Source organism: Simochromis diagramma, unplaced genomic scaffold (assembly GCF_900408965.1).
Source record: "Simochromis diagramma unplaced genomic scaffold, fSimDia1.1 OVJJ01000486.1, whole genome shotgun sequence".
In the NCBI taxonomy this organism is placed as follows: Eukaryota; Metazoa; Chordata; class Actinopteri; order Cichliformes; family Cichlidae; genus Simochromis; species Simochromis diagramma.
The window spans coordinates 2644528-2670808 of record NW_024387047.1 but is presented as its reverse complement, the minus strand read 5'-3'; the positions used below and the strand labels follow the sequence as shown (position 1 = coordinate 2670808).

The 26281-nt window shown below is 41.4% G+C and overlaps 1 protein-coding gene across 1 annotated transcript; it reads left to right on the top strand.

The window, feature by feature from the left end:
* The first annotated feature begins 3395 nt into the window (after positions 1-3395).
* socs5b (suppressor of cytokine signaling 5b) lies at positions 3396-20368 on the top strand. Its single transcript, XM_040044690.1, has 2 exons — positions 3396-3954; positions 13365-20368. Exon 2 carries the CDS (start codon positions 13384-13386, stop codon positions 15073-15075), a length of 1692 nt encoding a protein of 563 aa, XP_039900624.1. The 5' UTR covers positions 3396-3954; positions 13365-13383; the 3' UTR covers positions 15076-20368.
* Positions 20369-26281: the final 5913 nt, after the last annotated feature.

The window sequence follows — 26281 nt, the reverse complement described above, 5'->3', positions numbered from 1 at the left end:
AGAACAGGTAGGAAAATGGATGGGACATATAATGCGCTGATGTTGAATGTTTAAAATTTTATTTTGTAGTTTACATGAAGAATTTTATTCACTTACAAAATGTAAAATATAAGATGTGGATGTCTAAACCTAGTTCTCGTAGTTAAAATCTGATACTAAGGTCAGTTATAGTTTTTTTGTTGGTTTTTTTTTTAGCTTTTTTAAAAATCTCACAAACAAACAGAGGATTGTCATGTGGAGCTAAAAAAAAGCCTTATAAAAGGCTCTAATGCTAATAATGCATGCATTGTTAAAGTGAAGCACGTCTGCTCACATCCCATATGAGTGATTCACATAAACTGGAAACAGGCATGTTTGTTTTTCTAACATCCTGTGATAAAAAACAAAACCTCATCTCCTCCTGCTCTAATTTCCTATGACCATATATGGTAATATCATCTCTTGTTTGTGTATTTTCTGTGTATCTGAGTAGTTTGACACGTCTACTGGAGTCACCAATTCCAAGACATATTTGATATATTAAGGAGAACAAATCATCCTTCAAAATAAAAAAAATGATTTAATTTGCTTCAGCACACATGGACACATTTATACAACTAGAAGCCTAGAAAACACAACCTGGTGTGTGGATACTGTTAGAGTCCTGGGGTAAAGCTACATTCAGGGAAATGTTGCATCTATTAATGTGAAAGCGGTATGTGTTTTTTCTCCTCCTTCAGAAGCAAGACTTGGGTATGATTTTGGTCTCTAACAAATAGATCTCCTCACCTGCTGGTGTTGACATGTGCTAGTCACAGACTTATAACTTTTGATCGTGCGTCGTCTGCACCATTAGTGCTGACTGTCACGATGCAGAAAGTCAGCTTATTCTCATTGTCATGTAGAGAGGAAAAACTGATAAAACACCGAATTCTGATTAGAACTTTCAAATGCAGATACACAGCACATTATGTGTGTAGCAGGACTCTTTGGGAGCCTGGAGTTTTCCCAGCTCCAGTCTGCTGCCATGCACCTTCCTCCACCGTCTTCCCTCTGGCCCTCAGCACTAACAGACACAATGCTACTCTGACTGGTGAGGTCCCTTTACAGCCACAGAGCTCAGAGCTTCATTATTCCCCTGCATGGTTGAGTTGCCCTTTCTCAACAATTACATATTCACTCTTCCTTTACCACCTTCCTCACCCCATATGTGCCATTTCTACAAGCATGAAATGTACCTAATCTGTATTCAATTATTGTTTGAGGTCCACTTTAAAGAGATAAACAACACAGTAAAAGGCTTCATGGCAAAAGACTTCCTCTATTTTCTTCATGTCTCCTTATGCAGGAAAAAAGGGCTTTGGTTTGGTGAAGTGCTGTGTGAAACGAATAAAACATAATTAAAAGAGTTTAATAATGAGTTGTCACAACACGTAGAACCTATTAATCTAGTCTTTATTGTAATTTTGCTGTAATTAAACTGACATTACTGTTTGATATGAAATGCTGCAGCAAAGCACTGAAAACTGGTGTGAGACTTACATAAAATGATACCCGATCAGCAAATTGCACTATAAAAGTCTGAAAAGTACATTACATATATAATCAGCACATCTGGGGAAAAGGGACTGTTTTGTTTCTATCCTGCTGCCACAAGATGGCAACCCTGCCTTTGTCACCGCATGACTAATACCCGAGCACTGGATATAAAGAACCATGCAACGCTTTCAGGACAGAGCTGAATTTGAATTTCTTCGCTGAGCTTGTTTAATTATGATTACATGCATTATTTATTTTCTAAAACTCCTGAACTTCGATCAATAAAATGTGTTACAGTTACATTAACAAAACACTGCATTCTGTGTATCTCTCTGAACAGACAATGAGATGACAAAGTGACATCTGACATGGTTAAATAAACTGATGCTTACTGTATCAGTTTCACTGGTCCAAACAATAGATTCACCCAACTCTAGTCAAACATGCAGTAACTTTGCTGGGGGCCGATCATTTCTTTTGACATTTTAATCAAGCCCCACTTCACGAAATGCGATCTGTGGACATCACAAAATCACCCTTAACTGCTTCCCTTAATCACTGTACAAAGAAACAGAACATGAGTCCCCAAACACCAAACCTCTACTTGGTATCACCTCTGATCTATATCCAAATCTATTCCTGTACTCAGTGACTGCCCAGCCTCGAATATTAGCTGTCAGCAGTTATGGCTTAGTAGCTTACTGCAATAAATTAAAGTTTATTATGGCATTTAACTATATTCTCTCAGTGAGTACTCCATCGCTTTTAATTTCATGAATAAACCTCACCCCCTGCTTTTTCAGCTACTCATAAATAGTTCTAATATGGAAATATGTCAGGTCTGAGCTCGCATGGACCTGTAATACACTACTATCACACCTTTCTTCTTCATAAGAAGCTGAATCACCGTAGTTAGTTATTATCATATCCTTTCTGTGTGGCTTGCTTGCAGCAGCAGCGACCTGTTAGGGAAGGTCCATGTCGACTAAAACAGTGTGAATCAGTCCTGGCTGAAGAATCAGTGCTAATGCAATTCTCTTTCATTTCCTTTCATAAGCGCAAATTGGATCAGTATCTCGGCGATGTAAAAGCTAATGTGCTCAGACGGCTCGTGATTTCCGTGAACTCACAACCCTCGGCTCCAGCGAACTACTACATTACTCACACAACTTCCACTTCCCCTTACGGCTTGTGTCATGCGCTTAGGAATTATCCATCTCCAGGAGATGATCTCATGTGTGGGTGCAAGTGAGTAATTTCTCCTCAGAGACTTTTTAATTGTTCTTTGGAACAGGTTATGAGACGTACTCACTGGTCTACAGCACTCGAGGTCATGGGAGGTGGGCTGTAACAGGTCCTTTAATTAATTTAACGCAAATTTCCACCACAAGTATTCTTGCTTGCCGCACACGCGGATGAATTAGGCTACTTTGTAGTGTGCTTTAAAGTCTAATTGTGGTAACCAAGCTTCGATTGTGGTCAGATGATGGAGTCAAATTATTTTAGGAGTTTGGATCACAAATTCTGCATCTAAAAGCCTTCAAAATGGCAGTTTATATTGGGTCTTGGGGTTTCATAACATATTTTAATTGAAATTAGTACAAACGTAAGACGTTATGCCTTGAATTTTCCAGGCACCCTGGAGTTTGAGGGACCTGCCTTGCAAAGCAGCCTTGGGTATGACCAGAATAAGAAGATTATTGGTGAGGCTAAATTAATTATTCTAGTTATTAGATTACATTCTTCACTTATGACTCTAAGAATAAAATTGTTGTGGAGTTAAACGGTTTGCCGTTATCCCGTGGTTTCATTCACCCCACAGGCTGCGAGGTGAATGAAGGCTCGTTGGCCGTCTTTTACCCCGTTGATATCAATGTGCCAATGGACCGGCCTGCCCGGGATACCACCAGCATCACTTCACCTCTCCACGTTTCCAAGTAGCAGCCCAGCAGAGAGCCCCATCCTCCTCTCTCCGTTCATTGGTGACACTTGATGCCCATCACGAGGAGCGAGCCGCGGGGCATTCCCTATCCGCGTGCTTCGTCGGAAGTGGTCGCCTTTTCCCTTTGCTCCATTGGACCGAGCCCTTGTCAGTCGGGATCCCTCACGTTGAGCACAGTCCGCCTCTCCGACTCTGTGTCTGCTCAGACTACCGTCATATTGGTTGCTAGAAGCAGCAACGACCACGGCAGAAAAGAAGACCCCCACCATAATGAAGAACGGGCTTCCACGGCGCTTAACGCACGATTTAGTTTTTTAAATACATTTTACATTAATAAATTAAATAGTCGGTATGATACCGTCAAGTATTCGTGTACCTTCAGTGGTTTCAGCCGACACCGTGGTCCGCAAGGGGGATATATGCCTGAGTTCTCTTAATAGCCATTTTTTGCAGACAAAGAGAGCTGTTGAATAGAGCTTTCAGGAGACACACGGGTAAGATATGAAATTTAGAAACTAATCTGCACTTGCCGAACTTGTCACGTTTGTCTTCTTAGCTCATTTAATGGTACACAGGACCGTCTGGGTAACTTATAAAAAAAAAATGTGGATTTTTTTAACAAGCTAAAATGCTAACTCCGCTAGCTAGTTAGTTAGCCAAAGCTAACTAAAACGTTAGAAATTCCCGTTCTGGGGAATGCTAACAATTAGCATTTTTGACAGTTCACAAGCCTGGACAGTAACTTGATTATATCTTTTGCCAACTAAATGACAAATATCTCTAATATTTGCTTTTGTAAGCATTATATTTATATGACTGCAGTCCACGAGCTAGCTCGGCAATTATGAGCCTGGAAAACGTTTTCAATAGTTACATTTAGAGGTGTCCGGGGGGCTGGCTGTGGTTCGTTAGCGGTTTAGCAAGTGAGCTAACTTGGCTGGGACAGGGAAAATGTGGGGCCTCCAGGACCCGAGAGGCCTTCCAGCCAGATCCATGAAGCAGCTATGATAACGTTTTAACGCGATTGTCGGATTTCTGTTGACTTTAATAGCACATGAATCTGTAATGTAGCCAACGATACTATAACGGACCTGTCAAGATTGCACTGAAACGAAGACTGTTTTTGTAATCGTATAACTTAAGGCAATTAGCATGGCATCTAAACGGATTTGGAAGAATATGTCTTTGTTATTAATTTGAGATTTTCTTTTTAGATTAAAAAAGAATATATTTATTAAATGATGTGTTTGTAACGATGTACTAAGCTCAAACAACTAACAAAGGAACACGGGTGTCGAATAATTGCTGTGGAGAAACAGCGTTGATTCAGTTCAAGTAGTGCATTATTGAGTATGGATGAAAATGTTGCTTCAAAGGTGTATTTTAACCGAGAAGTTCTTCAGCGTCCGGTTTGTCAGGTTTTAAGCGATGGGAAAAAACAATCGGCGTGCTCATTCGTTTTGATGTTTTCTTATTGCATGGCATGTCCCACAAATCTTCTATAATGTGAGGAGCTACAAATACCTCATTAACTCTGTTCTGGTCTGGTCTGAGCAGGGGAGGCATCCTCCCTTAATCTTGTCTTCTCTCCAGACCTCTCTTAGATCAGTGTGGTCCCAGGAGAATGGGTGTGTTGGGTTGTCGGAGAGGAGAAGTAGCCTAGTTCTGTTTCAGGACGGCTGAAATGGCTGTGGACTGGATCACACTTGGTGCAGCCATTGTTGACAACAGCAAAAGTCAGAAGGTTCAGGAGGACTGTCTCACACTTGAATTGACTTTAATTGCAGACGCATGTCTACATTATGATATGCTCCTGTGTGTGTTGTCTGTTCTTTATCAATTAGAAATATACAAAAGTTCTTTAATATTTGCTATCACACGGATTGGGTATTTGGACATATGGTGGTCTGTATTCTGTGTTAATTAAATGCACTGACCTGAAAGCTAGTGATTGTATGTTTGCAGTTGTTCAGTCAGTGCCAGCATGTCTGGTATGACAGTAGCCACACTAATGAGAACAAGGAACAGATAAGACTGAAGTACAAGTTGGCAGATTTTCAGTTATAGGTGCCAGTTTTCATGAAACACATGAGCATTGTGCTTCTGTGTATCTTAGGGTAATTGTTTGAATTAGTGTCACAGTGGACATAAAACTGTCAGACTAACCAGCAAACGTGTATTCTTTAGTTTTTTGTTTGTTTTTTCTTTTTAGCTGTTTGTCAAAGGAGATTTGGAATATGGTGCCAAGTTTATGATATAATCATACTTGTGCATGAGAAGTAGTTATATAGTTATAGCTTTTGGAAGCCAGGGACTATGTAGTCATAGTTGTTGTAAACTTGAACATTGCATGGTTTGTGTTTTTGGGGCTTTTTGAACTGATTCGCAAGATAAAGAATAACTCTCACAAGCCGGGATGGAAAAGCTCTTGAGATGTAACTGATATAATATTAGCCTCACAGTTCCAGTTCAACTTGGAGGACACACAGCAGGGTGGGAGCATGCACTTTTACTTTGGAGTTCAGTGGTTTGTTCATTTTGACAGTACAGTTACAGAATCAAGAAAACTTCTGGCAAATTTAGGTTGTGAGCAGAAAAACCGTTGTGTTCAAACAAAACTTTGGGAAATGAGAGGCTGTTGTTTGCATGTTTTGCTTTCTCAAATTGAATTGGCTGGACGCACAGTTCACTTTGAGCCATGTACCTCTTCGAACAAATCTTGGAGTGCCTTTCAACATTTGGCAGTTTAAACATAAAGCACTTTTATAAGCATGATCATTAGTATGATGTTTAGTCCCACAATGGGGAAAAGTCAAATATTGCTTTAATATCTATTCCTGAAGACATATAATTATAGTATGATTGCAATAATATTGTTGCTTTAAAAAGTTAAATTAGCTGTTTAGAAATTCTTAAAATGATATGTATCCCTCTACTACACTGGAGAATGCAAATCCTATAAAAATTACAACATTTTTGATTTACATAACTAATACTGATTTTGTGCTACATCAATAAAAGGCTAGTCTCAATGTCTAAAGCAGGCTGTAGGTTTCCACATGTTTGAGCAATATTTGACCAAGACAGGTTTTTAAACTTGTTACAAATCCTGAGAAACAACCCTTTGAACATACATAACGTGTTCCACTTAAGTCTGTTATACTGTTTGCTACAGTGTATGTCATCTGATAACTTAAAGTGGATGAACTTATACTGGTTTATAAAACTGTGTTGCTATTAGGGCTGCCACAAACGATTATTTTGATAGTCGACTAGTCGACTAATCAGATCATCATCCATTGGACGTAAAACGTACAGCTTATTGCACCAGCAGCATCTGCTCTTATATAACTATCATTAGCTTACAGCTTTAAGTGTTTAAGGTATGTGCTAACTAAAAATAAAGATAAGATGATAGTTTATTAAATGTTAATGAAATCTGAAGATTGTTTAGGTGAAGTTTAATAAACTCAGCCGTCTGCTCCTTGCTATCTAAAATATAACAGGACACCGGAGTAAATTCTCGAGGATCTCACACTTCTGATAATCAGTTGTCTGCTTGACGTTTATTCAGCTGTGTAAAAACTATAACTTTAATCTCAGCCAAACCGATTTACTCAGGAACAAATAAAACACTAAAAAAAAGCCAAACAATAACATTTTTAAGTTATCTAAGTGACTTATATATCATGTTTAACCTGAGTAGCGAAAGATGGCGGTGGGTTTGAAAACGATTTGCGTGAGCCTTGCCCCTGGCTAGCTATCGAGCTGGTGGGTAACAGACGTCTCCGAAAACGTCGGAGCGCTTTTGTGGTGTCTTGATAAACTGAGCAGATATTTGAAGTTTACACAACTACATTCTCGCCTGAAAATATGCTAAACATTTATTTTGTGACCCAGAAAGAATAATAAGAGTAATATTAAAACTAACTAGCTGCCGCCATTGTTGGAAACTGAGCAGGGCGCTATGAATTCTGGGACACAGCTTCTTCTTCTTCGGGGTTTAACGGCAGCTGGCATCCTTGTACATGCAGTGCTGCCATCTTCTGTTTCAGTCCGTTATTACACTCTTAAATCCTGCTACTTATTCCTGCGTCTTTTGGGATCTTACAAAGCTTCAAACGACGTGTCGACTATTAAATTAGTCGTCGACGTAATCGTGACAAGTCGACTAATCGTGGCAGCCCTACTTGCGATGCACAGCGGCTGTGATTGGCCGTTACTCTCTTATGAATGTACGCTCATCGGCTGCTTTTTTAGGGACACCATTGGCTTACTAACACAAATATCTTAATCAGCTAGTAACATGGCAGTGAGTTGATGCGTTTAGACATAGGCATGGTCAAGGTAACCTAGTGAAGTTCAAACTGTGCATCAGAATATGGAAGAAATGTGGTTTAAGTGACTCTTGTCAGCTGAGAACTGGGGCTACATTCTTTTTTTTGACAAACTCACCAAAATTGGACAATAGATGGCTGGAAAATGCTGCCTGGTCTGATGCGTTTCCATTTCTGCTGTGACATTTGGAGGGCAGAGTCACATTTTGGCATAAACAACATGAAAGCATGGTTCCATCTTGCTTTATATCAACATTTCAGATGCAGTGGAATGGGGGATATTTGGGGCCCCTTAGTTCCAGCTCGGCATCGTTTAAATGGCACAGCCTGTATGAGTGTTGCTGCTCAGCATGTCTAAGCGTTTAAGACCACAGTGTACACATCTTCTCGTTGCTCCTTTCAATAGGATAACACACGATTTCACAAAGATCAGATCATCTGAAAGTGGTTTCTCGAACATGACAATGACTTCACTGCACTGAAATGGCTGCCACAGTTGCCAGATGTCAGTCCAGTAGAGCACCTTTGGGATGTGGTGGAACGGGAGATGTTCGTCCTTGATGTGCACGTGATGATTCTGCAGCGACTGTGTGATGCAATCACGTCAACATGGACTGAAATCTCTGGAATGTTTCCAGCACTTTGTTGACGTGAAGGAAAAAGCAGGTCCCAGAAACATCATAAGCTTGATTATGCAGACTAGTGGCTGAAGAAAGAACTGACCTTTGGAATTGGAGTTGTGACATCTGATTTCATTATCCAAGTAATATGACAGTTTTTTTGTAGTTGTTGGTAAAAACAGTGAAAAATGGCAGTAAGAATATCTGATACACAGGCAATGGCATCATTTTCACCTATAAAATGTTGCCATGATAGTTCAGATATAAATTCGAACCTCTGTTATGCACAAGTTTGGTTTAGCCTCTGCTGCTCTGACAGTGACAGATTAACTGTGTTTTGTTACTGTGAATAATTCAAACCTAAAAACTGAACTTTAATATCCCCTAAGAGCACCCAAGTCTTTAAAAGCCAAACCCTGTCAAATGTTTTTGACTTGGTAACTCAGTGATCAATATGCTAATTTAATCTACTCTGCACTGTTGGCTCAGATAAGATGCACTTGGCACAATAATATTTGTGTATCTCTGTGATTTCCATACAATGTGGAGATTTTGCATAAAGTGGAATTTTTATGTGCCTTGTTAGAAGCGGCAGAGTAAAAGCTGTCGCTTACAATGACGTGCACAAAACTAGAAAGCAGTTCACTGACTGCTGTTGGCAGTTATTTTGCTGTGTTATAGGGCAATTTAAGTCTGTAGTGCTTTCTTTCTGGGAAGCGCTGATGGGGTGACAATAACCACAGGAAAAAAAGGGGGAAAACTGTGGCCAAGAATTGATAAATTGGTTTTTGCAGTGGGCTCGGTGAAGGCATGATTTACAGTGGTGGGTTTTCCCCACTGCTGTCACTGTTACGGCAACAAACAGGAATGATCTCGTTTTCAGCGCTTGAGAGTAATGATTATAAACTCTGTGAAAACTGTTGTCGTAGTAAGATGCATTAGAATCAGTGTCACATACATAAAAATAATAATTTTGTAATGTAGTTGTGGCCACAACCAGCACCGCTGAAAAGTCGCTGAGAAGTTTTCTGAGTCTATTGCAGCAAAGACATTGGCTTCATTGTTTAGGGCAGAGGAGAGGCTTTAAACCCAGCTTCAAACAAACATTTCTAACCAGTTTAGACAATGTCATTTGTATGTTGCCGTTAGAAATGATGTGTAGTTCATCACTCCATCGCCAGTCAGCGGTAGTTAGACCGCAGAATAATCTTTTCTTTTCTTCTTACTGGCACTACCCCTTGAGCGCATTGAATACAGACATCCAGCAGAGCAGACCATGTAGAAAACTTGATCCGCGTTGTTGTACAGACACTCATAGAGCATGGAGTAGGGATTGGTACTGCAACCAGGTATTAAACAGACCCTAGGGCTAAATTATAAAAGACTGTAGTGTCAATAAGCTGAAGTTATCATAATGTTTTGGTTTTGTTACTGGAGGCAAAAAAAACCCCAACAAAACCAAACCCCAAAACAACACAAAAAACACGTTTATTATTGGTACATGAGGCTTATCTTTCTGTGCTCCTCTGTTAGTTATTAAGACATAAATCTGTGGTGCATTTTTTTTCTGTTCCCTATTTAGAAGACAGTTCTCTCTTTCTCTTTTGGAGCCTGCATGCAAGGGGCGGGACACGGGGCAGCTCTGTCCCACACACAGAAAATTAAATGCTCAAAAGTGTGGCTGAACTTTGCCAGAGTTGATGCTGACACTGGTTGTTGCCACAGTTGCAGCGGTCTTTTAATGCGGAAACACAGTGAGTGTGTTGAAACTTTAGTGAAAGTACATCACGTTCAGATGAAGAAATGCAGTTTTTGACTGTAGAGCTGGTAGCACACCCACAATTATTCAAATTATCAGTTGTTTCATCTAAAATATGGACCTGGGTTAATGAGTCAAAGTCACTATTAGCAGGCTGAGTGTTTCGGGTGAGTGTGTTCAGTCTGGGATGGTCATCATCTGGACCGTCGCTCCCAATCCCCCCAAAAAATTTTTTCATAATTTGATTGTTATGTTACTCCAAAAAAAATCCCAATAAGAATATTAAATCCGTACCTTATTGCTGGTATCACATGTAGTTGGCAGGTGAGAATAACAATGGGAAAATGCCAAATGGGAAATAACCCAAATATATTAATGAGATTTTAAAAAGGTTGTCCTGTATACAACTTGCTGCCAGACCAGTCGAAATATAAACCTAAACCTCTTTTATGCTCAAGTTGGGATTTGCCTTTGCTGTTTGTTAACAGTGAGTGTTTCACTGTTCACTGGTGGGCACTGCTATGCAAAATAAAACAGCCTATATAATGCAATCAAATCTATCTCACAGCTGAATGTTGTTTACAACAAAGCAGAAAATGGCATCCCATGTTGTCATGTTTCTCGGTTAATAGATTTTGAAACTGATTCAAGTTTATGTAGACACAATAAGTCTGTAAATGACAAACACAGCTCAACAACAGACTCACGTGACTGTCTGGGACCTGTTTTCAACAGGACTTAAATCAAACCTTTATTTGTAGTGATTGTGGAGGTTTTATGTGTTAGTGATTTTATTTTTATTTTGGCTATTAATAGTTAAAATAACAACACAAGTGTTCATTAAAAATAAATTGGCAAAAAAGAATTGGATAAACAAACTTGACTGAAGAAGTAAAGATTGAGCTTATTACACCTCACCTTCTTAAAAATGGTTGTAACTAGATTTTAGTGATGATCATATTTCAGTTTTATATTTATCCATCATCTTTATTATATTTATCTTGACTCCTGCTTCTTTAAAGTTGCTTTTTCTTCTGAGTTTATACAGTAACGCTCATTTCAAAAAGCTGCAGTGTTAATAGACTAATTCACAGCATTTTAAGAGGTATGTTGTTAAATGTTTTTTTGTTTTTTGTTTTTTAAATAATAACCTGATCCATTTTATAAATAATTTTTGGTTTTCTGTTTCCCCAAGCCTCTGATTTAGTATGCTATTTTTATTGAAATGTCTTTAGTTTGATATAATATTGATGAAGTTTTAGGCATTTTTTTTGGAAGTTTTATAACATATAGTAGTCAGTTGTCATGCTTTGAAGTCTGTTCATACATGGTTACTATATCACCGTCATTCATCATAATTTTGGCTTCATTTTTCATTATCCTAGTACCAGTTAATGTGTACTTAGTACCGATCATTGTTGGAAGGAGGAAGAACTGACTATGGACTGGGTTGTGAAATACAATGGACATATTGAAGGTTATTGCAAATTCTTTGGGTAATGCCAGCTGGGTTGTAAGCTACACCAGTGTTGCAGTTTGTTTGTTTTTTTTGGGGGGGGGGGGGTATAGCAACCAATAATGGCTGTTAAAGGAGATTCATTGTTCTGTCCTCATCTTTTTTCTGACAAAGCAAATCCATAAGTGGGCCAGGGTCCTAAGTCTGTGATAAACGTAGTGAGCTGCCTTGAGCAAATGTCATGTGCTGAATCTCAGCATGGTTTGCTTACCTTGCGAAACATTTTCTGTCACAGCTGATAGTGTTGAACCATGATGTGTTCGTTAGTATTTATAGGTAAACTTTACTCTGCATGCTGGTTGACATGATGTTTCATAATCGTTGGGTAACAGGTTTTAGCCCAGAAGAAGATTGAGTTAACCGACCAAAAACAAAAGAAAAGATAGGAAGTTAGATTTGATGATTCCAGAGAGACTTGAAGACTTTTGTGTTAGTAGCTCACTAAATGCCTGTTCTTTTAAGTATGGTAGAATATGGTTTCTGTGCTAATTTCTTGCACTTGTTTCATTCAAAGTTCACTGAAGATGGACTAAAATTATTTTTAGAAATGAGTAATTTGGTGTAATTCCGTTTAGCAACAAAGACCCTAAAGACCCTTGACAGATATATTTAGATTTTCTTTATAGAACAATACAATATTTAGCGATTTTAAAATCATGGGCAATGTTTGTTTGTTTCCCCCCCCTTTTTTTTCAGACAAAAATAATGAACATATTTCCCTAAAATGTATCCCTGCTGAGATAATGTAATGGAATAATCTTGTCACAATAAGTTATGAATTTGTTGTTTGTGGCATTAAATGTGTTGCTAATAGTGAAGTTGCAGAGTGCTCTGTAGTGGACGAACTGTGCGGCACAAACATGGTTGAAGGGTGTTTCTCCCATCTCTTCTTTACTTTAATTCTCATTTGTCTGTTATAAATGGGGAAACCAGTATATATGCAAATGGCTAATATCGGCACCATCAGGATCTAAACCTAAACATTAGTGTGAAGAAGTGCTAAACTGTTTGGTTGAAGATACTGTTTTGGTATACGCATCTTATTATTTTGTTCAGTTGTGTGGACACTAACAAAGCCACGATGTCAAAAAACTCATCAGAAACAGGAAATGCTGTAGAAATAGTCGGTTATGAATTCCTTTAGGGCTTTGGCATCTTTGGCTGCTTCTCTGTAGTAACTCTGCTCACTGTAAAATTTGGATTATTAGAATGCACTGTAGTGCTAGAACTTCCAAATCCCTGTCAAATTCTACTAGTGATAAATCAACCACTTATGTGAGAGTGTATGTGAATATACATGTGCCCTGTCTGCTGCTGTTACAGGGAAGGTTTTTGGTCAGGTCTAGACTGGCTCTGTAATACAGTACATACCAGCAGATCAGCTGTGAGCAGATCCTAGGTTCATTTATAGCTGTGGCCTTGTGTCCCTGCATGTCTGCCTGGCAACTCGTAACTCTGCTGTTCCAACAGCTCAAGCTCACCCACCTCCCAGACACTCTGGCCCCGTTATACTCTCACCATGTCTAATTACTAGATGCACATTCGTCTGGGGAATTTAAATGTAGGGCATTCTTTGTGTAGCTTGTACCTCAGTGTTAAATGTAGGTACCATTGCTGCTGTTGGGATGTTCTCACCTGTGAGTTAATCAGCTTTGTCTTCTTTTATATTCAGGTCCCAGGGGCTCCTATTAATGAAGAAAGTGGGCATCATGTGGAGCAATCTGAAGAGCAGATGCCAGACACTCTTCCACAACAACAGTTCAGGACCCCATGAAAGCAGGATTGAGGCAGACACTGTCCACTGTGTGGTGGATATCGGTCAAGGAGGCAGCTCAGGTGGGGCACAGGCATCAGGAGCCTCCAGCCCGTCACGAAGCCTCCTACCAGTGCCAGTGGTAACAGCAGGGCGCCGTCATCATAATTGTGTGTCGGACATACCTCAGATTGTAGAGATAACTATCGACAAGGACGCTGAAGATGTGCGGAGTGGGTCCGGGGGTGTTCCCTTGGCTCGCAGAGACTCCTACTCCCGTCATGCCCCGTGGGGGGGCAAGAAAAAACACTCGTGCTCCACCAAAACCCAAAGCTCTTTGGAGGCAGATAGGCGGTCCGGCCGCTTACGCGGGAGTGGGAACCGTAGGGACAGGCGCTATGGGGTCAGCTCTATCCAGGAGACAAATGACTCTGTATCAGTAGGACGCAGTCTGAATGGTCGTTCTCTGCGCCAGCGGCTAAGTGATACAGTTGGGTTGTGCTTACCCCTGCCTGCTCGCAGGTGCTCACGTTCCTCTAAGAACGCCGTCACCTCCAAACGTAAGATTCACCTCACAGAGCTCATGTTGGAGACCTGCCCCTTTCCACCAGGCTCAGACCTTGCTCACAAATGGCACTTGATCAAACAGCACACAGCACCAGTCAGCCCGCATTCCTCTACTGCCCTTCTGGATGCTTTTGACCCAGCCCACCCCTCTCCCGAGGATGAGGAAGAACGTCTGCGCGAGCGCCGCAGGCTCAGCATCGAGGAAGGTGTGGACCCACCACCCAATGCACAGATCCACACCCTGGAGGCCTCAGTGCCAGGATCCTCTCTCTACAAACTGGGACCAAAAATGGCTCCTGGCATGGGAGAGGCCTCTGGGGAAGGCCGGGTCACAGGGGCCGGGAGCGCTCTGGCTGCTGCATCATCAGGAGCCTGTGGGCAGTTGTTGGGGGCTGCAGCGTCATCCCAGGACTGTGACTCTGAGGAGGATTCGACCACCCTTTGTCTGCAGGCCAGGAGGCCCAAGCAGAGGCATGCTTCAGGGGATGGTCACCTTAGCCGACAACAACCCGGTCCCTGGAAGGTTCATACTCAGATAGACTACATCCATTGTCTGGTGCCAGATCTTTTAGAGATTACAGGTCTGCCCTGTTACTGGGGCGTAATGGACCGCTACGAGGCAGAAGCGCTGTTGGATGGGAGGCCCGAGGGCACCTTCCTGCTGCGTGACTCAGCCCAGGAGGACTACCTCTTCTCTGTTAGCTTCCGCCGTTACAATCGCTCCCTGCACGCACGCATCGAGCAGTGGAACCACAACTTCAGCTTTGACGCTCATGATCCTTGCGTTTTCCACTCTTCCACTGTCACAGGACTGCTGGAGCACTATAAAGACCCCAGCGCCTGCATGTTTTTCGAACCTTTGCTTACAGCGCCTCTTCATCGGACTTTCCCCTTTGGCCTGCAGCACCTGGCACGGGCCGCCATCTGCCGCTGGACCACTTACGATGGTATAGGGTCTCTGCCATTGCCTCCTGCCCTGCAGGACTTCCTCAAGGAGTATCACTATAAACAGAAAGTACGAGTTCGCTGGCTGGAGAGGGAACCGCCACTCAAAGTCAAATAGGGCGGCTTCTCCATTGCCTGTTAGACATGCTGCAGGAGGAATTCATGACTTTAGAAATTCCTCATTAGCAAAATGGAAGCTATACTGATATGGCTTTCTTACCGGTGGGGGATCGAGTTTAAGTGTAACAAGCTATACAAGATTCATTCTAAACTTTGTTTTAGTTATTACTTACATCACAAAAGTACATATGATTATATTCAGTATAATGCTGTCTGGCAAGCACATGTTTTTGCGTTGAACAGGTTGTTTTGACAGGGAGGGGAGACACAAATATCAGTGCTTTGTGTCTTTTTTTTTTTTTCCTTTCTCCTGCTTTGTGCTAAGTGTCTGCCTGATCCCACAACATCACCCTGCCTGTAGACCTGCCTGCATGCCTCCCCCGTTCATCCTAAATTGCTATTTAGGCTTACATGGCTATGTTGTACAGCTCACTTTGTGCGCTCTTACTTTTCTTCCTTAGCTTGTCAAAGCACCTAGTGGAGCACCTTTACAAGAGAAGGTGTGTGTGTGTCTGTGTGTGTGTGTGGGTTGAGAGGGGATCTGGAGGTGCTATTTTGGTATACTGCAGTCAGAGCTTGTCCTATGGATAGAGCTACATAAGTCATATTCTTTGCCATCTCGTTGCATGCATCAGTGAAGCCAGAGATGAAGGAAAACAAGTGATTTCTAAGGATTATGCGTAAGTCCTAAAGGAACATTAGTTTCTCTTTTAGCAGTATCGTGAGTGATGATTAATAAATCAGTTGACTGTGTGGCATTTAGTAAGCAAGCTAAACTTGTCAGCTTTATTCCACCTGTGTGGCATTGCTTTGGAAACATGACAGATTGTGAGGAAATCTTGTCATTGGTGCAGTTGTGAAAGCAGCCTGTCACGTCTTCACTGACCATAGGCAGTTTGGCATGTGGACACATGCACCCAGTTCAGTTCTTCCTGAAATCGAGGTTGATATTTTATTCCGTTTTATAGGTGCCTCCTTAAGCTCACGATCCATTTGTTGCATCAGCAATATCTGTATATTCAATATATAAATAAAAATTCAAATATATAAATAAATCTCAATCCATGAATTCAACATATGTAATTACATTTGAAACATCAGTGCAGCTAGGCCTGGGTTCTTTTGGTTACAATAAAGAATCCTAACAAATGTTTTTCATAGGAAGTGAGAGCAGCTGTGTAAAGACTATCTCTTTAAGCAAGTCGATTTACAGCGTAGAGAGGCAGTAACGAGCCTTGTTCAAGATCGGGCTGTGTCATGAGACACTTCATATAGTTATAGATGAATGAAGAGGATTTCAAAAGCTCAGCAAGAATCTTCTAAAATAGGAAAGAACAACTCCCAGGATTAGACTGCAGTGCTGCTTTCTCTCTCTGTTCATTGTCATAATTACAGTATTAAATGATGAGAACCCTCAACTCTTGAGAGGCGGGCATATCCTCAGTTATCTAGCCTGTCATTTCCATAATGTCTTATTAAGTGTAACCTGTGTGCCTCATACATGTCCAGTAATATGTTACTTTATTTTCCAAACAAGAGTGGGAGGTGCCTCAGCACGATCCACTCGGCTCTCATCAAATAAAACTGAAGATGGTCATAATGAAGAGTTGAAGGAGCAATAAGCTCAATATTTATTGTGCACATTAAAGATTTTATAATGGATAACATTTTAGTGGTGCTATGTTGATTAAGCTCTTGCAGATTATTGAAATAACGGTGTGCATTAGTCACATCTGTTCTGACTCTGTGCGCGCATTAGCCGTTCTTTATTGTTGGGTCCAGAGTCAGTTGTGCTGCTGTAGCATGTTTCAGTTTAGATAGCCGACCTGTCACATGTATATTTTTTTCATCCTCAGCTTGTCAGACAGCTGTAATGAGTGAGCTTTAAGCTTAACTCTTTACTGCGAGCATGTTGAATGATCTAACTAAGCTATCAGTATTAAAATCAGTTCATCAGCACAAGTATTTGTTCAGTCTCCTGAGTAGTTGTAAATATGCAATAACTGGCTTTTAAATAACTGACATAAGTTGAAATTTTAATAAAATGTATAGATGACTGAAGGAGGGCGAGATGGGTGGAGACTGAGTAGTTTCATTAGGGTGTAATCCTTCACATTAGTGTTTCAAACTAAAATATTTAAACTGTGATACAGATGAGATCATGATCACCGAGCCTACTCTGTCGAGTTCTCAAACTGCTTTTGTTTGTTTGCTCATGTCAGCCCACTCAGCTGTTAAAAGATGTAGTTCCCATCAGTAAGGATGAATCATGAACAAATATATAATTTATTTCTTATATCTGCATCTGTGACCAAAGCTCTTGCACAAACCTACATGTATTAACTAGTAGTTTAAAGCTTATGTAGTGTTAGACTTTAACTAGTTTAGATTTTGGTTTTACAAACAATTAATGGCTAGTTCCCTGCTACACTATGTAAGACTTAGAGCTACACCATCAACTCGCTACCAAATACCTTTCCTCTGCTAAACAGTCGTCCAGTTTCTATGGATTTATCAGACGAGGATTTTTCTGCAGGTGGTCACACGATTGGTTAAAGGACTTCACCAACCAGTATTAGCTTTTTCGGCTATTTTGTGAACTGATCAAAGTTTTACTTCTTGTTTACTCAAAAGTTGTAGTACTCTACTAACAGCACTGCAGGTCTCTTTGTATGTTAATCACTGGTGTTAGCTGAAGTGGCAGGCGTGACCCTTAAGAGTGGAATAAGGCTGACACTGAGTTTTCTTGCATGTGCACTTCTATGTTTGAGGTATTTTAGCTTCCACACTGAACTGTACAAATGAAACCCCCAAACTACGCATACGTCAGACCGTCTTTCTCACTGTGTCTTGTCTCTCACGCTGCAGCCTAGCAATGGCACACAGCTGCTACAGTACAAGTGCTGCATCCTATATGCAGACACAGATCAAAGGCCAGCGTTGCCATTCTGGAGCCCGCGGTCACTGTGCTGTAAGGTCCAGTCTGTGTTGCTTTTTCTTTATTATTATTATTATAATATACAAACCGTTCCCTCGCCGTCCAGCCACATCGCTGACATCACTGTGACGATGGTGTCCTGTTTAGGCTGAGGTGAACAATAAGGAGGGAGGGAGGAGATGTAGCTGGCTTGCTGAGTCCTGGCTTCCTGTTGCTGCAACAGCATGCTCACAGAAAGGACAAGGGATTTGTCTAAATAAATAGCACTTTAATTGTGTATTTGTTTTATGCAGAGCAGGCCGCAAGTGTTGGGACAGTGACATGTTTGTTTAGTGTTTTTCCCCGTCTTTAGTCCAGCATATTGGATTTAATCAAGCTGAGGAACAGATAAGTGTGTGGTTGGAGTTGTTGACCTTTTAGTCGACTTCTCAGAACAAAATTTACAAGTAGGGTCAACAGATTCAGTCTTTTGCAACTAATCCCTGCTGAACTGAGTGATTGCTTTCACTCTTATGTTGAGGATCACTGTTTGTCTGCTTTGATCCAAAACAGAGGAATTGCACTATCCACACCCCCGCAGGGATTTGACTACTCCAAAACCTACTGAGAAATTTGAATAGTTTTCATAATTTTTATACCATTTTGCTGAATTAAAGATCCAAAACAACTGAAAATGTTCCACTGTCCAAATTCTTGTGGACCGTACCGTGTGCGCGCGTGTGTTAGCTGAAGATGGTGAGACTTGGGTGAGTGTTACGAGGGGTGGGGGGAGCCGGTGCTCCTAAAATATTTCACAGGTGTTGTAGGGTGTGTTGATGGGAGTCGTTTTCTCCGCCTCGCTGAAGACTCGGCGCGTTTGTGTGCGTTTGTGTGTGGATGTATGTTAGCTTACGGACAGAGCCACACAGGGAGAGTTTCCCGTGGAGAGACGGGCAGAGTTGAATGTGAGGGGTGACGACAGTGACTCCTATGAACAACGCCTCTCTGCCCCAGTTCTCCCCCCGCCTCCCCACTTATTCTCAGGCAGGCCCATTGCAAGGAGAGTCCCAGGACCCTCTCAACCCAGTTTTCCCCATGGGAAATATCTGACATTAACCGTAGCACGTTTGCCATATAACTTGTAGATTTAGGTGAGAAAAAAACCAACGTATGAATGATGGATTTATGTAATAGCCTGATGAAAAGACATTTTATTCTTCAGTGGTGCATACACTGTCTGGAACACACACAGATTTGCACACACTATCAACACTTCTTCTAACAAATGCACTACCCCAGGTATTCACACACCCTCCCTTCCCCCCCAAGCCAGGGATGTATAAACATGGACCACATTTAGCCAGCGCCACGTTTCTGTGCAACACCCAGCCCACACACACACACAAAAGGGAAGGTAAAGCTGTGTGTGTATATTCTGTGTTCTTAAGCCAAACAAAATACCACAAAAAAAGCTTAACATTTCATTAGTATGACACTATTGGGCTGCACTATGAGAGCCTTGTGTGTGGAGGCAAACCACAAACTCTGCTCTAGATGAGAGATGGTTGTCTCCTTAGCTGTCCCTTAAAATAATAGCAATACCCCTGGACGTAGGACATATAAACCAACCACCACCACCACGGTACGACTCATGGTGTCAGATCCTAGAGAAAAAGAGAGAAAAACAAAAATAAATAAGAGATATTTAATTTTTTCATGTTCCCATATATAAATATATATATATTTTAGAAAGCTGGGTTAAGTGCTTTTATGCAAACAGAAGTATGAAAGAATTATTATTTTTCCTTATTACTGCTCCCTAATATGCAATGGAGTGTAGTGTAACAATGGTTGCAATCCTCTGTCACTTTAATGCTGTATGTGCACATTGGTTGCTGGGTGGATGTGGGTGCCGAGGCAACAGGACTTGACAGTGATGGGAACTAATGGTTGTTACTCTGCAGCACTGGGATGTTCCCAGACTGCCCTATTCGTTTTGGCCAATCACAGAAAGCCCTTTAAATCCGGGGCCACAGCCGCTGCCGCGGGGCTGACCAAACTGTCGTCAGACGAATATCGCCGTTCTGTTCTTTTCTGCTTTTCCTCACCCGTTTCTTTTCTTTCTTTCGTCTGCTGTCAAGTAGAATTCGGAGCGTGTAAATGGCATAATCATGTTCACATTTCACTGTCTGTTCTGTGTATCTGCATCACCATTCAAAGAGGGAAAAAAACAGTTGTTTTTCAGTATAACCTGTTCATTTTTAAGAGCCGTATGATGCGACACTTGTAGCTGTCACTCTTGGTGCTTGGCTTATGCTTCATTGTCTTAATATTCCAAATAAAACTGTTAAGTGTAATCCACACTGGCCCATGATATAATGTGTATGTATTTTTTCCCCCCTTTATTATTCCATCTTACATGTCCGGATTAGCCAAAAGTAGATTTACTGCAGCTCACTACAGTTTAGTTTGTCTTATTTTCCCCCACTCAAAACTACCAATCCTTAGTGTTGTCCCACCTGCCAAATCCTACTTTGTACACTCGTACAGGACACCATCCATGGATGCAGAGACCTCAGACTTTCCCTTATTACTCACTTATTCGAGGCAGACTCTGTGTGGATGCCCTGCAGTTTATAGGCTGACGTGTTAATCATAGCTCACATCTCACCCAGTTACATTTTATGTTCTGGCCTCTTGGTATGGATGGTATGTCAGTCTGTTACACAGGAACCAATCAAAATCTCTGTTTTGTGTGTGACTCAAAAATACAACTTTCATTCAATTTAACAAATTATTCTGTCTCAGAGAGAACGGCAAGTAGATGAGCCAGGTAGCAAAATGTAAATAAGAAATAACTTGTGTTTAGCAGCCACCAGTTTTCACAAAGTGCACTTTATTGAAGTTTTCTGAAGTGAATTATTAAAAAACATCCAACACATTAGTGTTTAACTTTGACAAAGCCATTAAATTGGTTTAGCTTCGCTACTGAAGCTGTAATATAAAACCATGGTATTGATGCTAAAAGTCTCTCATAGGAAAAAAAAATATGACGAACAAGCAAAAAGCTCATCTTAAGTGTTGATAATTGTGCACATAAATCAAAATGTGAGATATGTGATTCCGTAGAAAACAGCTTGTGTGTCCCTGAGAGATGAGAAATGCTTTATAGAAAAACACAAACTTGTATCTAAAGCTGTTTCCAAAACCTAACCGAAAATCCTTTTAGGACAAGCATTACCACGTTTCACTTTTGACTTAATGACGTGGAATTTTATACAATATCTAGTTTCTTCTTAGTATTTTGTTAATTTCATATTATTAACATGTAGATCGAGTTTGTCTTTAGAGATTTAAATACCAAATTGAACAAAAATAACAACGTCAGCAACATGGATACTCGAGTAAAGTAATTTTAAGTGAATTCCAAGCATTTAAAAGTCTTTACAGATGAATGCGCTCATATTCTGCATGTTGTTTCACCTAGAAGAGGGTGTTTTGCTAAGATGAGCACGTTCATACAACACCAACCAAGAAGACTGGGACTTCAGTCTGGACCCCAAAAAGAGGCAATGATTATTTAAGTTGTGGGTATTTTTGGAGGGTATAAATTATATATAGTTTGTAGCTCTGTGCTTTGGGCTCACCTTTGGAGCACAGCCTCTGCACGGTGCCCGCGGCCTACCTTCCTAACTGTGCCCAGCAGAAGCTATGCAGACAGACACGGCCAAGCTGCCTGGAACTTCACAGTTAAGTATATGTTCATTTGAAATGAAGTATAAATAGCATGAGGGTTATCAGTTTCAAGTTGGCTACCCAACGCTTATGAATAATTGAAACTCACCCAGGAGGAGAGACGGGGTGAGGGCAAACTACCGTACATCTCAACATTTTCATGCAAGTCTCAGCTGCCTCAAAGGACGAGCGACGAAACTGAGTAACAAACTCATAAAACTTGCTGCAATGCTGTCAAAACATATCCTCCCTTCTTCAGCCCTCTGGCACAACCAAAAATAGATACCAGGCAATAAGTCTGCAGCAATAAGTTGTGGAATCTGGACTTAGATATGGGTCACTGACAAGGGGAGGGACGATGGGCATGAAAGTGCAGATGATGAAGGTCTTGTGAGTTTATCAACGAGCCAAACCTTAAAGATTTCATCTCTGTGTAGCCCGGTCAGTTCCATCTGAGACGCCGCCTCCTTATCAGCCCGGTGTGCCGGCCTCCGCTGCACACACAGCTCTATCTCTGCCAGTGCATTGAGCTGCAATAAGCAGTTGTTGTTGGCACCGACATCAAGAGACACGTCAAGGGTGAGAACCGCCACACTGCAATCAAGATTTAAAGGGTTTCTTTTTTTTTTTTACAGTTCTTTCTTTTTTCTTTATCTCTGCAGAACGGGCTGCTGTTCTCTGCTGAAAATAGTTTTTTCATTTGAAAATAAGGGTTGAAAGGTTGACATAGTACTTTTTGTTTTTGGTGGGACACACTTGAACAATGTGCATGAGTCAAAAGTAGAAAATGTTTTAGTGTAGCAACAGTTTACATTTGGCTAATACGCCTACTTTTTTGTCAGGTCTTGATGGCTACCATATTCATATATGAAACCACAGCCAGCAGTCATTTAACTTAGCATTGCACCATAGACTGTATATGCATTTCTTTTAAGGCCACACTTTAAAACACTTCATTTACAGACATTCATATAAATAAAGTGGTCTTGAGCAGTAGTTATGACCAAGCTTGTGTTAATTCAGTAGTAATAAAGAATTTCTTGGGTTTTTGACCCTTTATTTGGACATTGGTTGCTTTTTCACTCCAGATGTTTTCATTTGCTTGTCTGAAAAAAGAGACAGAAGCAAGGCAGGACAAAATAGACCATTACATGGAATAAAAACTGTTTACGCCTGCCATGCCTCTGCTCAAATTGTAATATATCTGTTAATGAGGTCAGTGTTATGTGTATTTCTAGCTTTTACTGTACCAGTAATTCCTTGACAGCCCCACTTTCTGAAATTATCTGCAATGCGTGGGGAAAAACTTTCCTCCTCTTACATTCTCTCGGGCTCAACTGACTCCTGTTTCACTCGTGAACTAGTTAGGCTTTTCATTTCCTCCGCTTCTCGTGCTCAGTGAGCCCACTTTTCTCCTCACACATACAGTGCTAAGTCCAGAGCTCAACACAGATACAGGCCACATGGCTCCCTGCATGCTATCTGCACGCAAACTGCAAAAGCACTGGCTAAAAGAAGAGGGTGACGAAGAAGAGGAGCACAGAGAGCAAGACATAGGATGGGGAGTGAGTAAGAGACACTGCTGCTGCTTTCCCAGCTCTGGACTGCCGCCAAGTCTCTGGCGGCAAAGTGAGCGTTGACCTCCAGTTAACCTTGTGCAAATGCACACGCACAGATGGACACGCGCACACACGAGGCTCACATCCATATTTCATAGCAGAAATATATCCACCCGACAGTATTTTACACCCACTGTGGAGCTCACCTCCCAGTGGCTGACGGGGCTGAGGAGGGCTGGGCCTGTAGGCTGCTCCTCTTCCACAAGCCGAGCCAAGAGCAACAGGGCCAATCGCACAATCATCTGGAGCAGAAGAGTCGAGGCGGCTGCAGGGGCTTAGAGAGGAAGTTCAACCAGTCCCATTTTTCAGCCTCTGCTTTGCCTTTCCACACTTTAATCTGATAGTCAATAACTCTGACTGCATCTGATACTGCTAGATGTTCAATAGAAAATCTTCCAAGCAGCATAGAGGCAGATTTACCCTTTGACCTCTCCTCAGTCCTGGAAAGTTGACCACCTGTCCATTATCTTCAAGCCAAAGGTCTGGATTTTGCTCAACATAATCTGATTAAAACCAAACCACGATTAACATTCTTTAACACCCCTTTTCTTCATCAGTGCCTCCACCCCTCGGTTCAGGAGAAGCTGGACCACATGTGAACAGTTATTTTTTTTGTTCTCTGGCAGAGGCCCTGGAAAATTCAGTGGGCATGTCCTGTTAATTCCTCTGTCTTTCCCTCCTCCTTTTCTCTTTCTCATTCCCCCTTAAAGCCTCCCAGATCCTCTCCTCATTCCTCTTTGTATATGTGTGCATGCCATATATATATATACAGATATATACATATATAAATTCTGAAACTATCCTGTTCACAGAGCAGGAGTTCAGCCTGCTCAATCCAGCCTCTTCTTTCCCTTTCTCTCTGGCTCTCTGCTTTTATTTCTACCACTTTTCTTCTCGCCTGCTCCCCTGTGTCCTTCTCCTCCGGTGCAGTGTATTATTGCCGCTTGGCTGGCCTCTGCGTAAACCCTGGGCTCGTTTAGCAGCCCTGCTTACTCTCACCCCTCGGCTCAACGAGCCTCCAGAAAGTTCTCCTCGCTCAGAGCACTGGCATCGGGAGACAGAATCCGTGTATGTGTTTATGAAGTTCTGACAAATTCCTTCCTCCGTACTCCTTCTCTTGCTTTGCAGTCTTGACATGCGAGCATTATATTTAATCCTTCATTCCTCGCGCAGGCAGAGGCAGTGTGGTGGAGGAGCTATGGGGCCTGGAGCTGGAGCCATGGCCTCTGCGGTGGCTGGTGCACCATTATGGAGGCAGCAGGACAGGCGAGCGATGGTTCCGATAGGTCTTGTGGTAGAGCTATGGGATATGTGGTGAAGCTGTATTTTCTTATGGCTTAGTATTGCCTGGGTCATTGGCATTGAGAATACCGGTTACTCTGTAATTAATTGAAGTATAAATATGGTACTACCCTTCACTGGGTATTGGGTTCTCCAGTGAATGAAAGAAAAATGAAAAGGATTCAACGTAGCACAGAATTATATTTTCAGGACCCTGAAAAAAAGAAAACAAAATAAAGAAATTGTGGAATTATTACTGCTCAGTGTCAAACACACACAGGATCATAATTCCCTATTAAGGTTAGATCTGCAACTTTTTTCATCTTGTTGTCAGTCTCGCAGTGGGACTGCTATCTATGACCTCCTGCTAGAAAGACTTTATGCTCGACGTCTCTCAAGAAATGCGATGCCATCTCTCTTCCACAGCATGTCTTTTATCCTGTCTTCCTTCTCTCACCCCAACCAGTCGCAGCAGATGGCCCCGCCCCTCCCTGAGCCTGGTGCTGTTGGAGGTTTCTTCCTGTTAAAAGGGAGTTTTTCCTTCCCACTGTCGTCAAAGCGCTTGCTCATAGGGGGTCATATGATTGTTGGGCTTTTCTTTGTATTATTGTAGGGTCTACCTGACAATATGAAGCGCCTTGAGGCGACTGTTGCTGTGATTTAGCGCTGTATAAACAAAATAAACTGGCTGCTTGTGGTCTTTGCAGATGAAGAGATGTGGACAAAGATGGTCCCTGATGATGATGAGGCTGTGTTACTAGGAATACAATGTAACAGGCTAATTAAAGGCAAAGATGGCAAAGAACCCATTGTGCTCTTCTATTAATGAAAAAAATCTGTTTTTTAAATATATATTAGTATGTGTATTTCATTTTTCATACTTTTTGACCTTAAGTACCATAGGTGGATAAATTTAGGTTGCACAGTCTGTGGCCAACAGCGCAATTCCGCTGTAATTAAATGTAATTAAAGCATGAAATTACAATGTGTTTCTATTTAATTAACAAATACTTAAATGTATGTGCATGAGAATAAGGAGGTAACAAGTCAGGTTTTTACAGGAAACGAAGGAATAATTATACTGTAAGTGTATTTAAGTAGTGTGTAAGTCATTTTAGTGCTGCATGATTTCCTGGTGTTATAGTGAAAAAACAAACAATATTTCCCCGTCTTACACTGTAAGTACGCTGTGCTTTTTGGTAGTGAGGGTTGCACAGTAATCCATGTGCTATTCAGCAGTACCCTGACTGCTGTTAAGTACTGGGTTAGGATTATCAGACCTGCTGGTGAAGCGGCCCTTGAGGGTTGTCCTAGTTGAGAACAGTGCCAAGCAACATCTGTACAGAGGATGTAGGCGGTTCCTTCAACAGCCCTCACGTTCTGCAGACCTGGACCAACTGAGAACTTGAGAGGCAGTGATTCTGTTGGCTTCATTTTTCAATCCAAGAGGTTGTTGCATTTCATACAAACACAGCTCCAGAACACAGCTGGACTTTATGTCAAAACAGGCTAACTGCTGGCTCCCATAAACAGTAGCAAATCATAGAAAATAGCCTGTACTATAGCCAATATTTAGTCCTAATCAGTCTATGGGATGGATATTATTTGCTTCTCAATGCACTACAAAGACAGTATATCATGTGGTTCTAAAA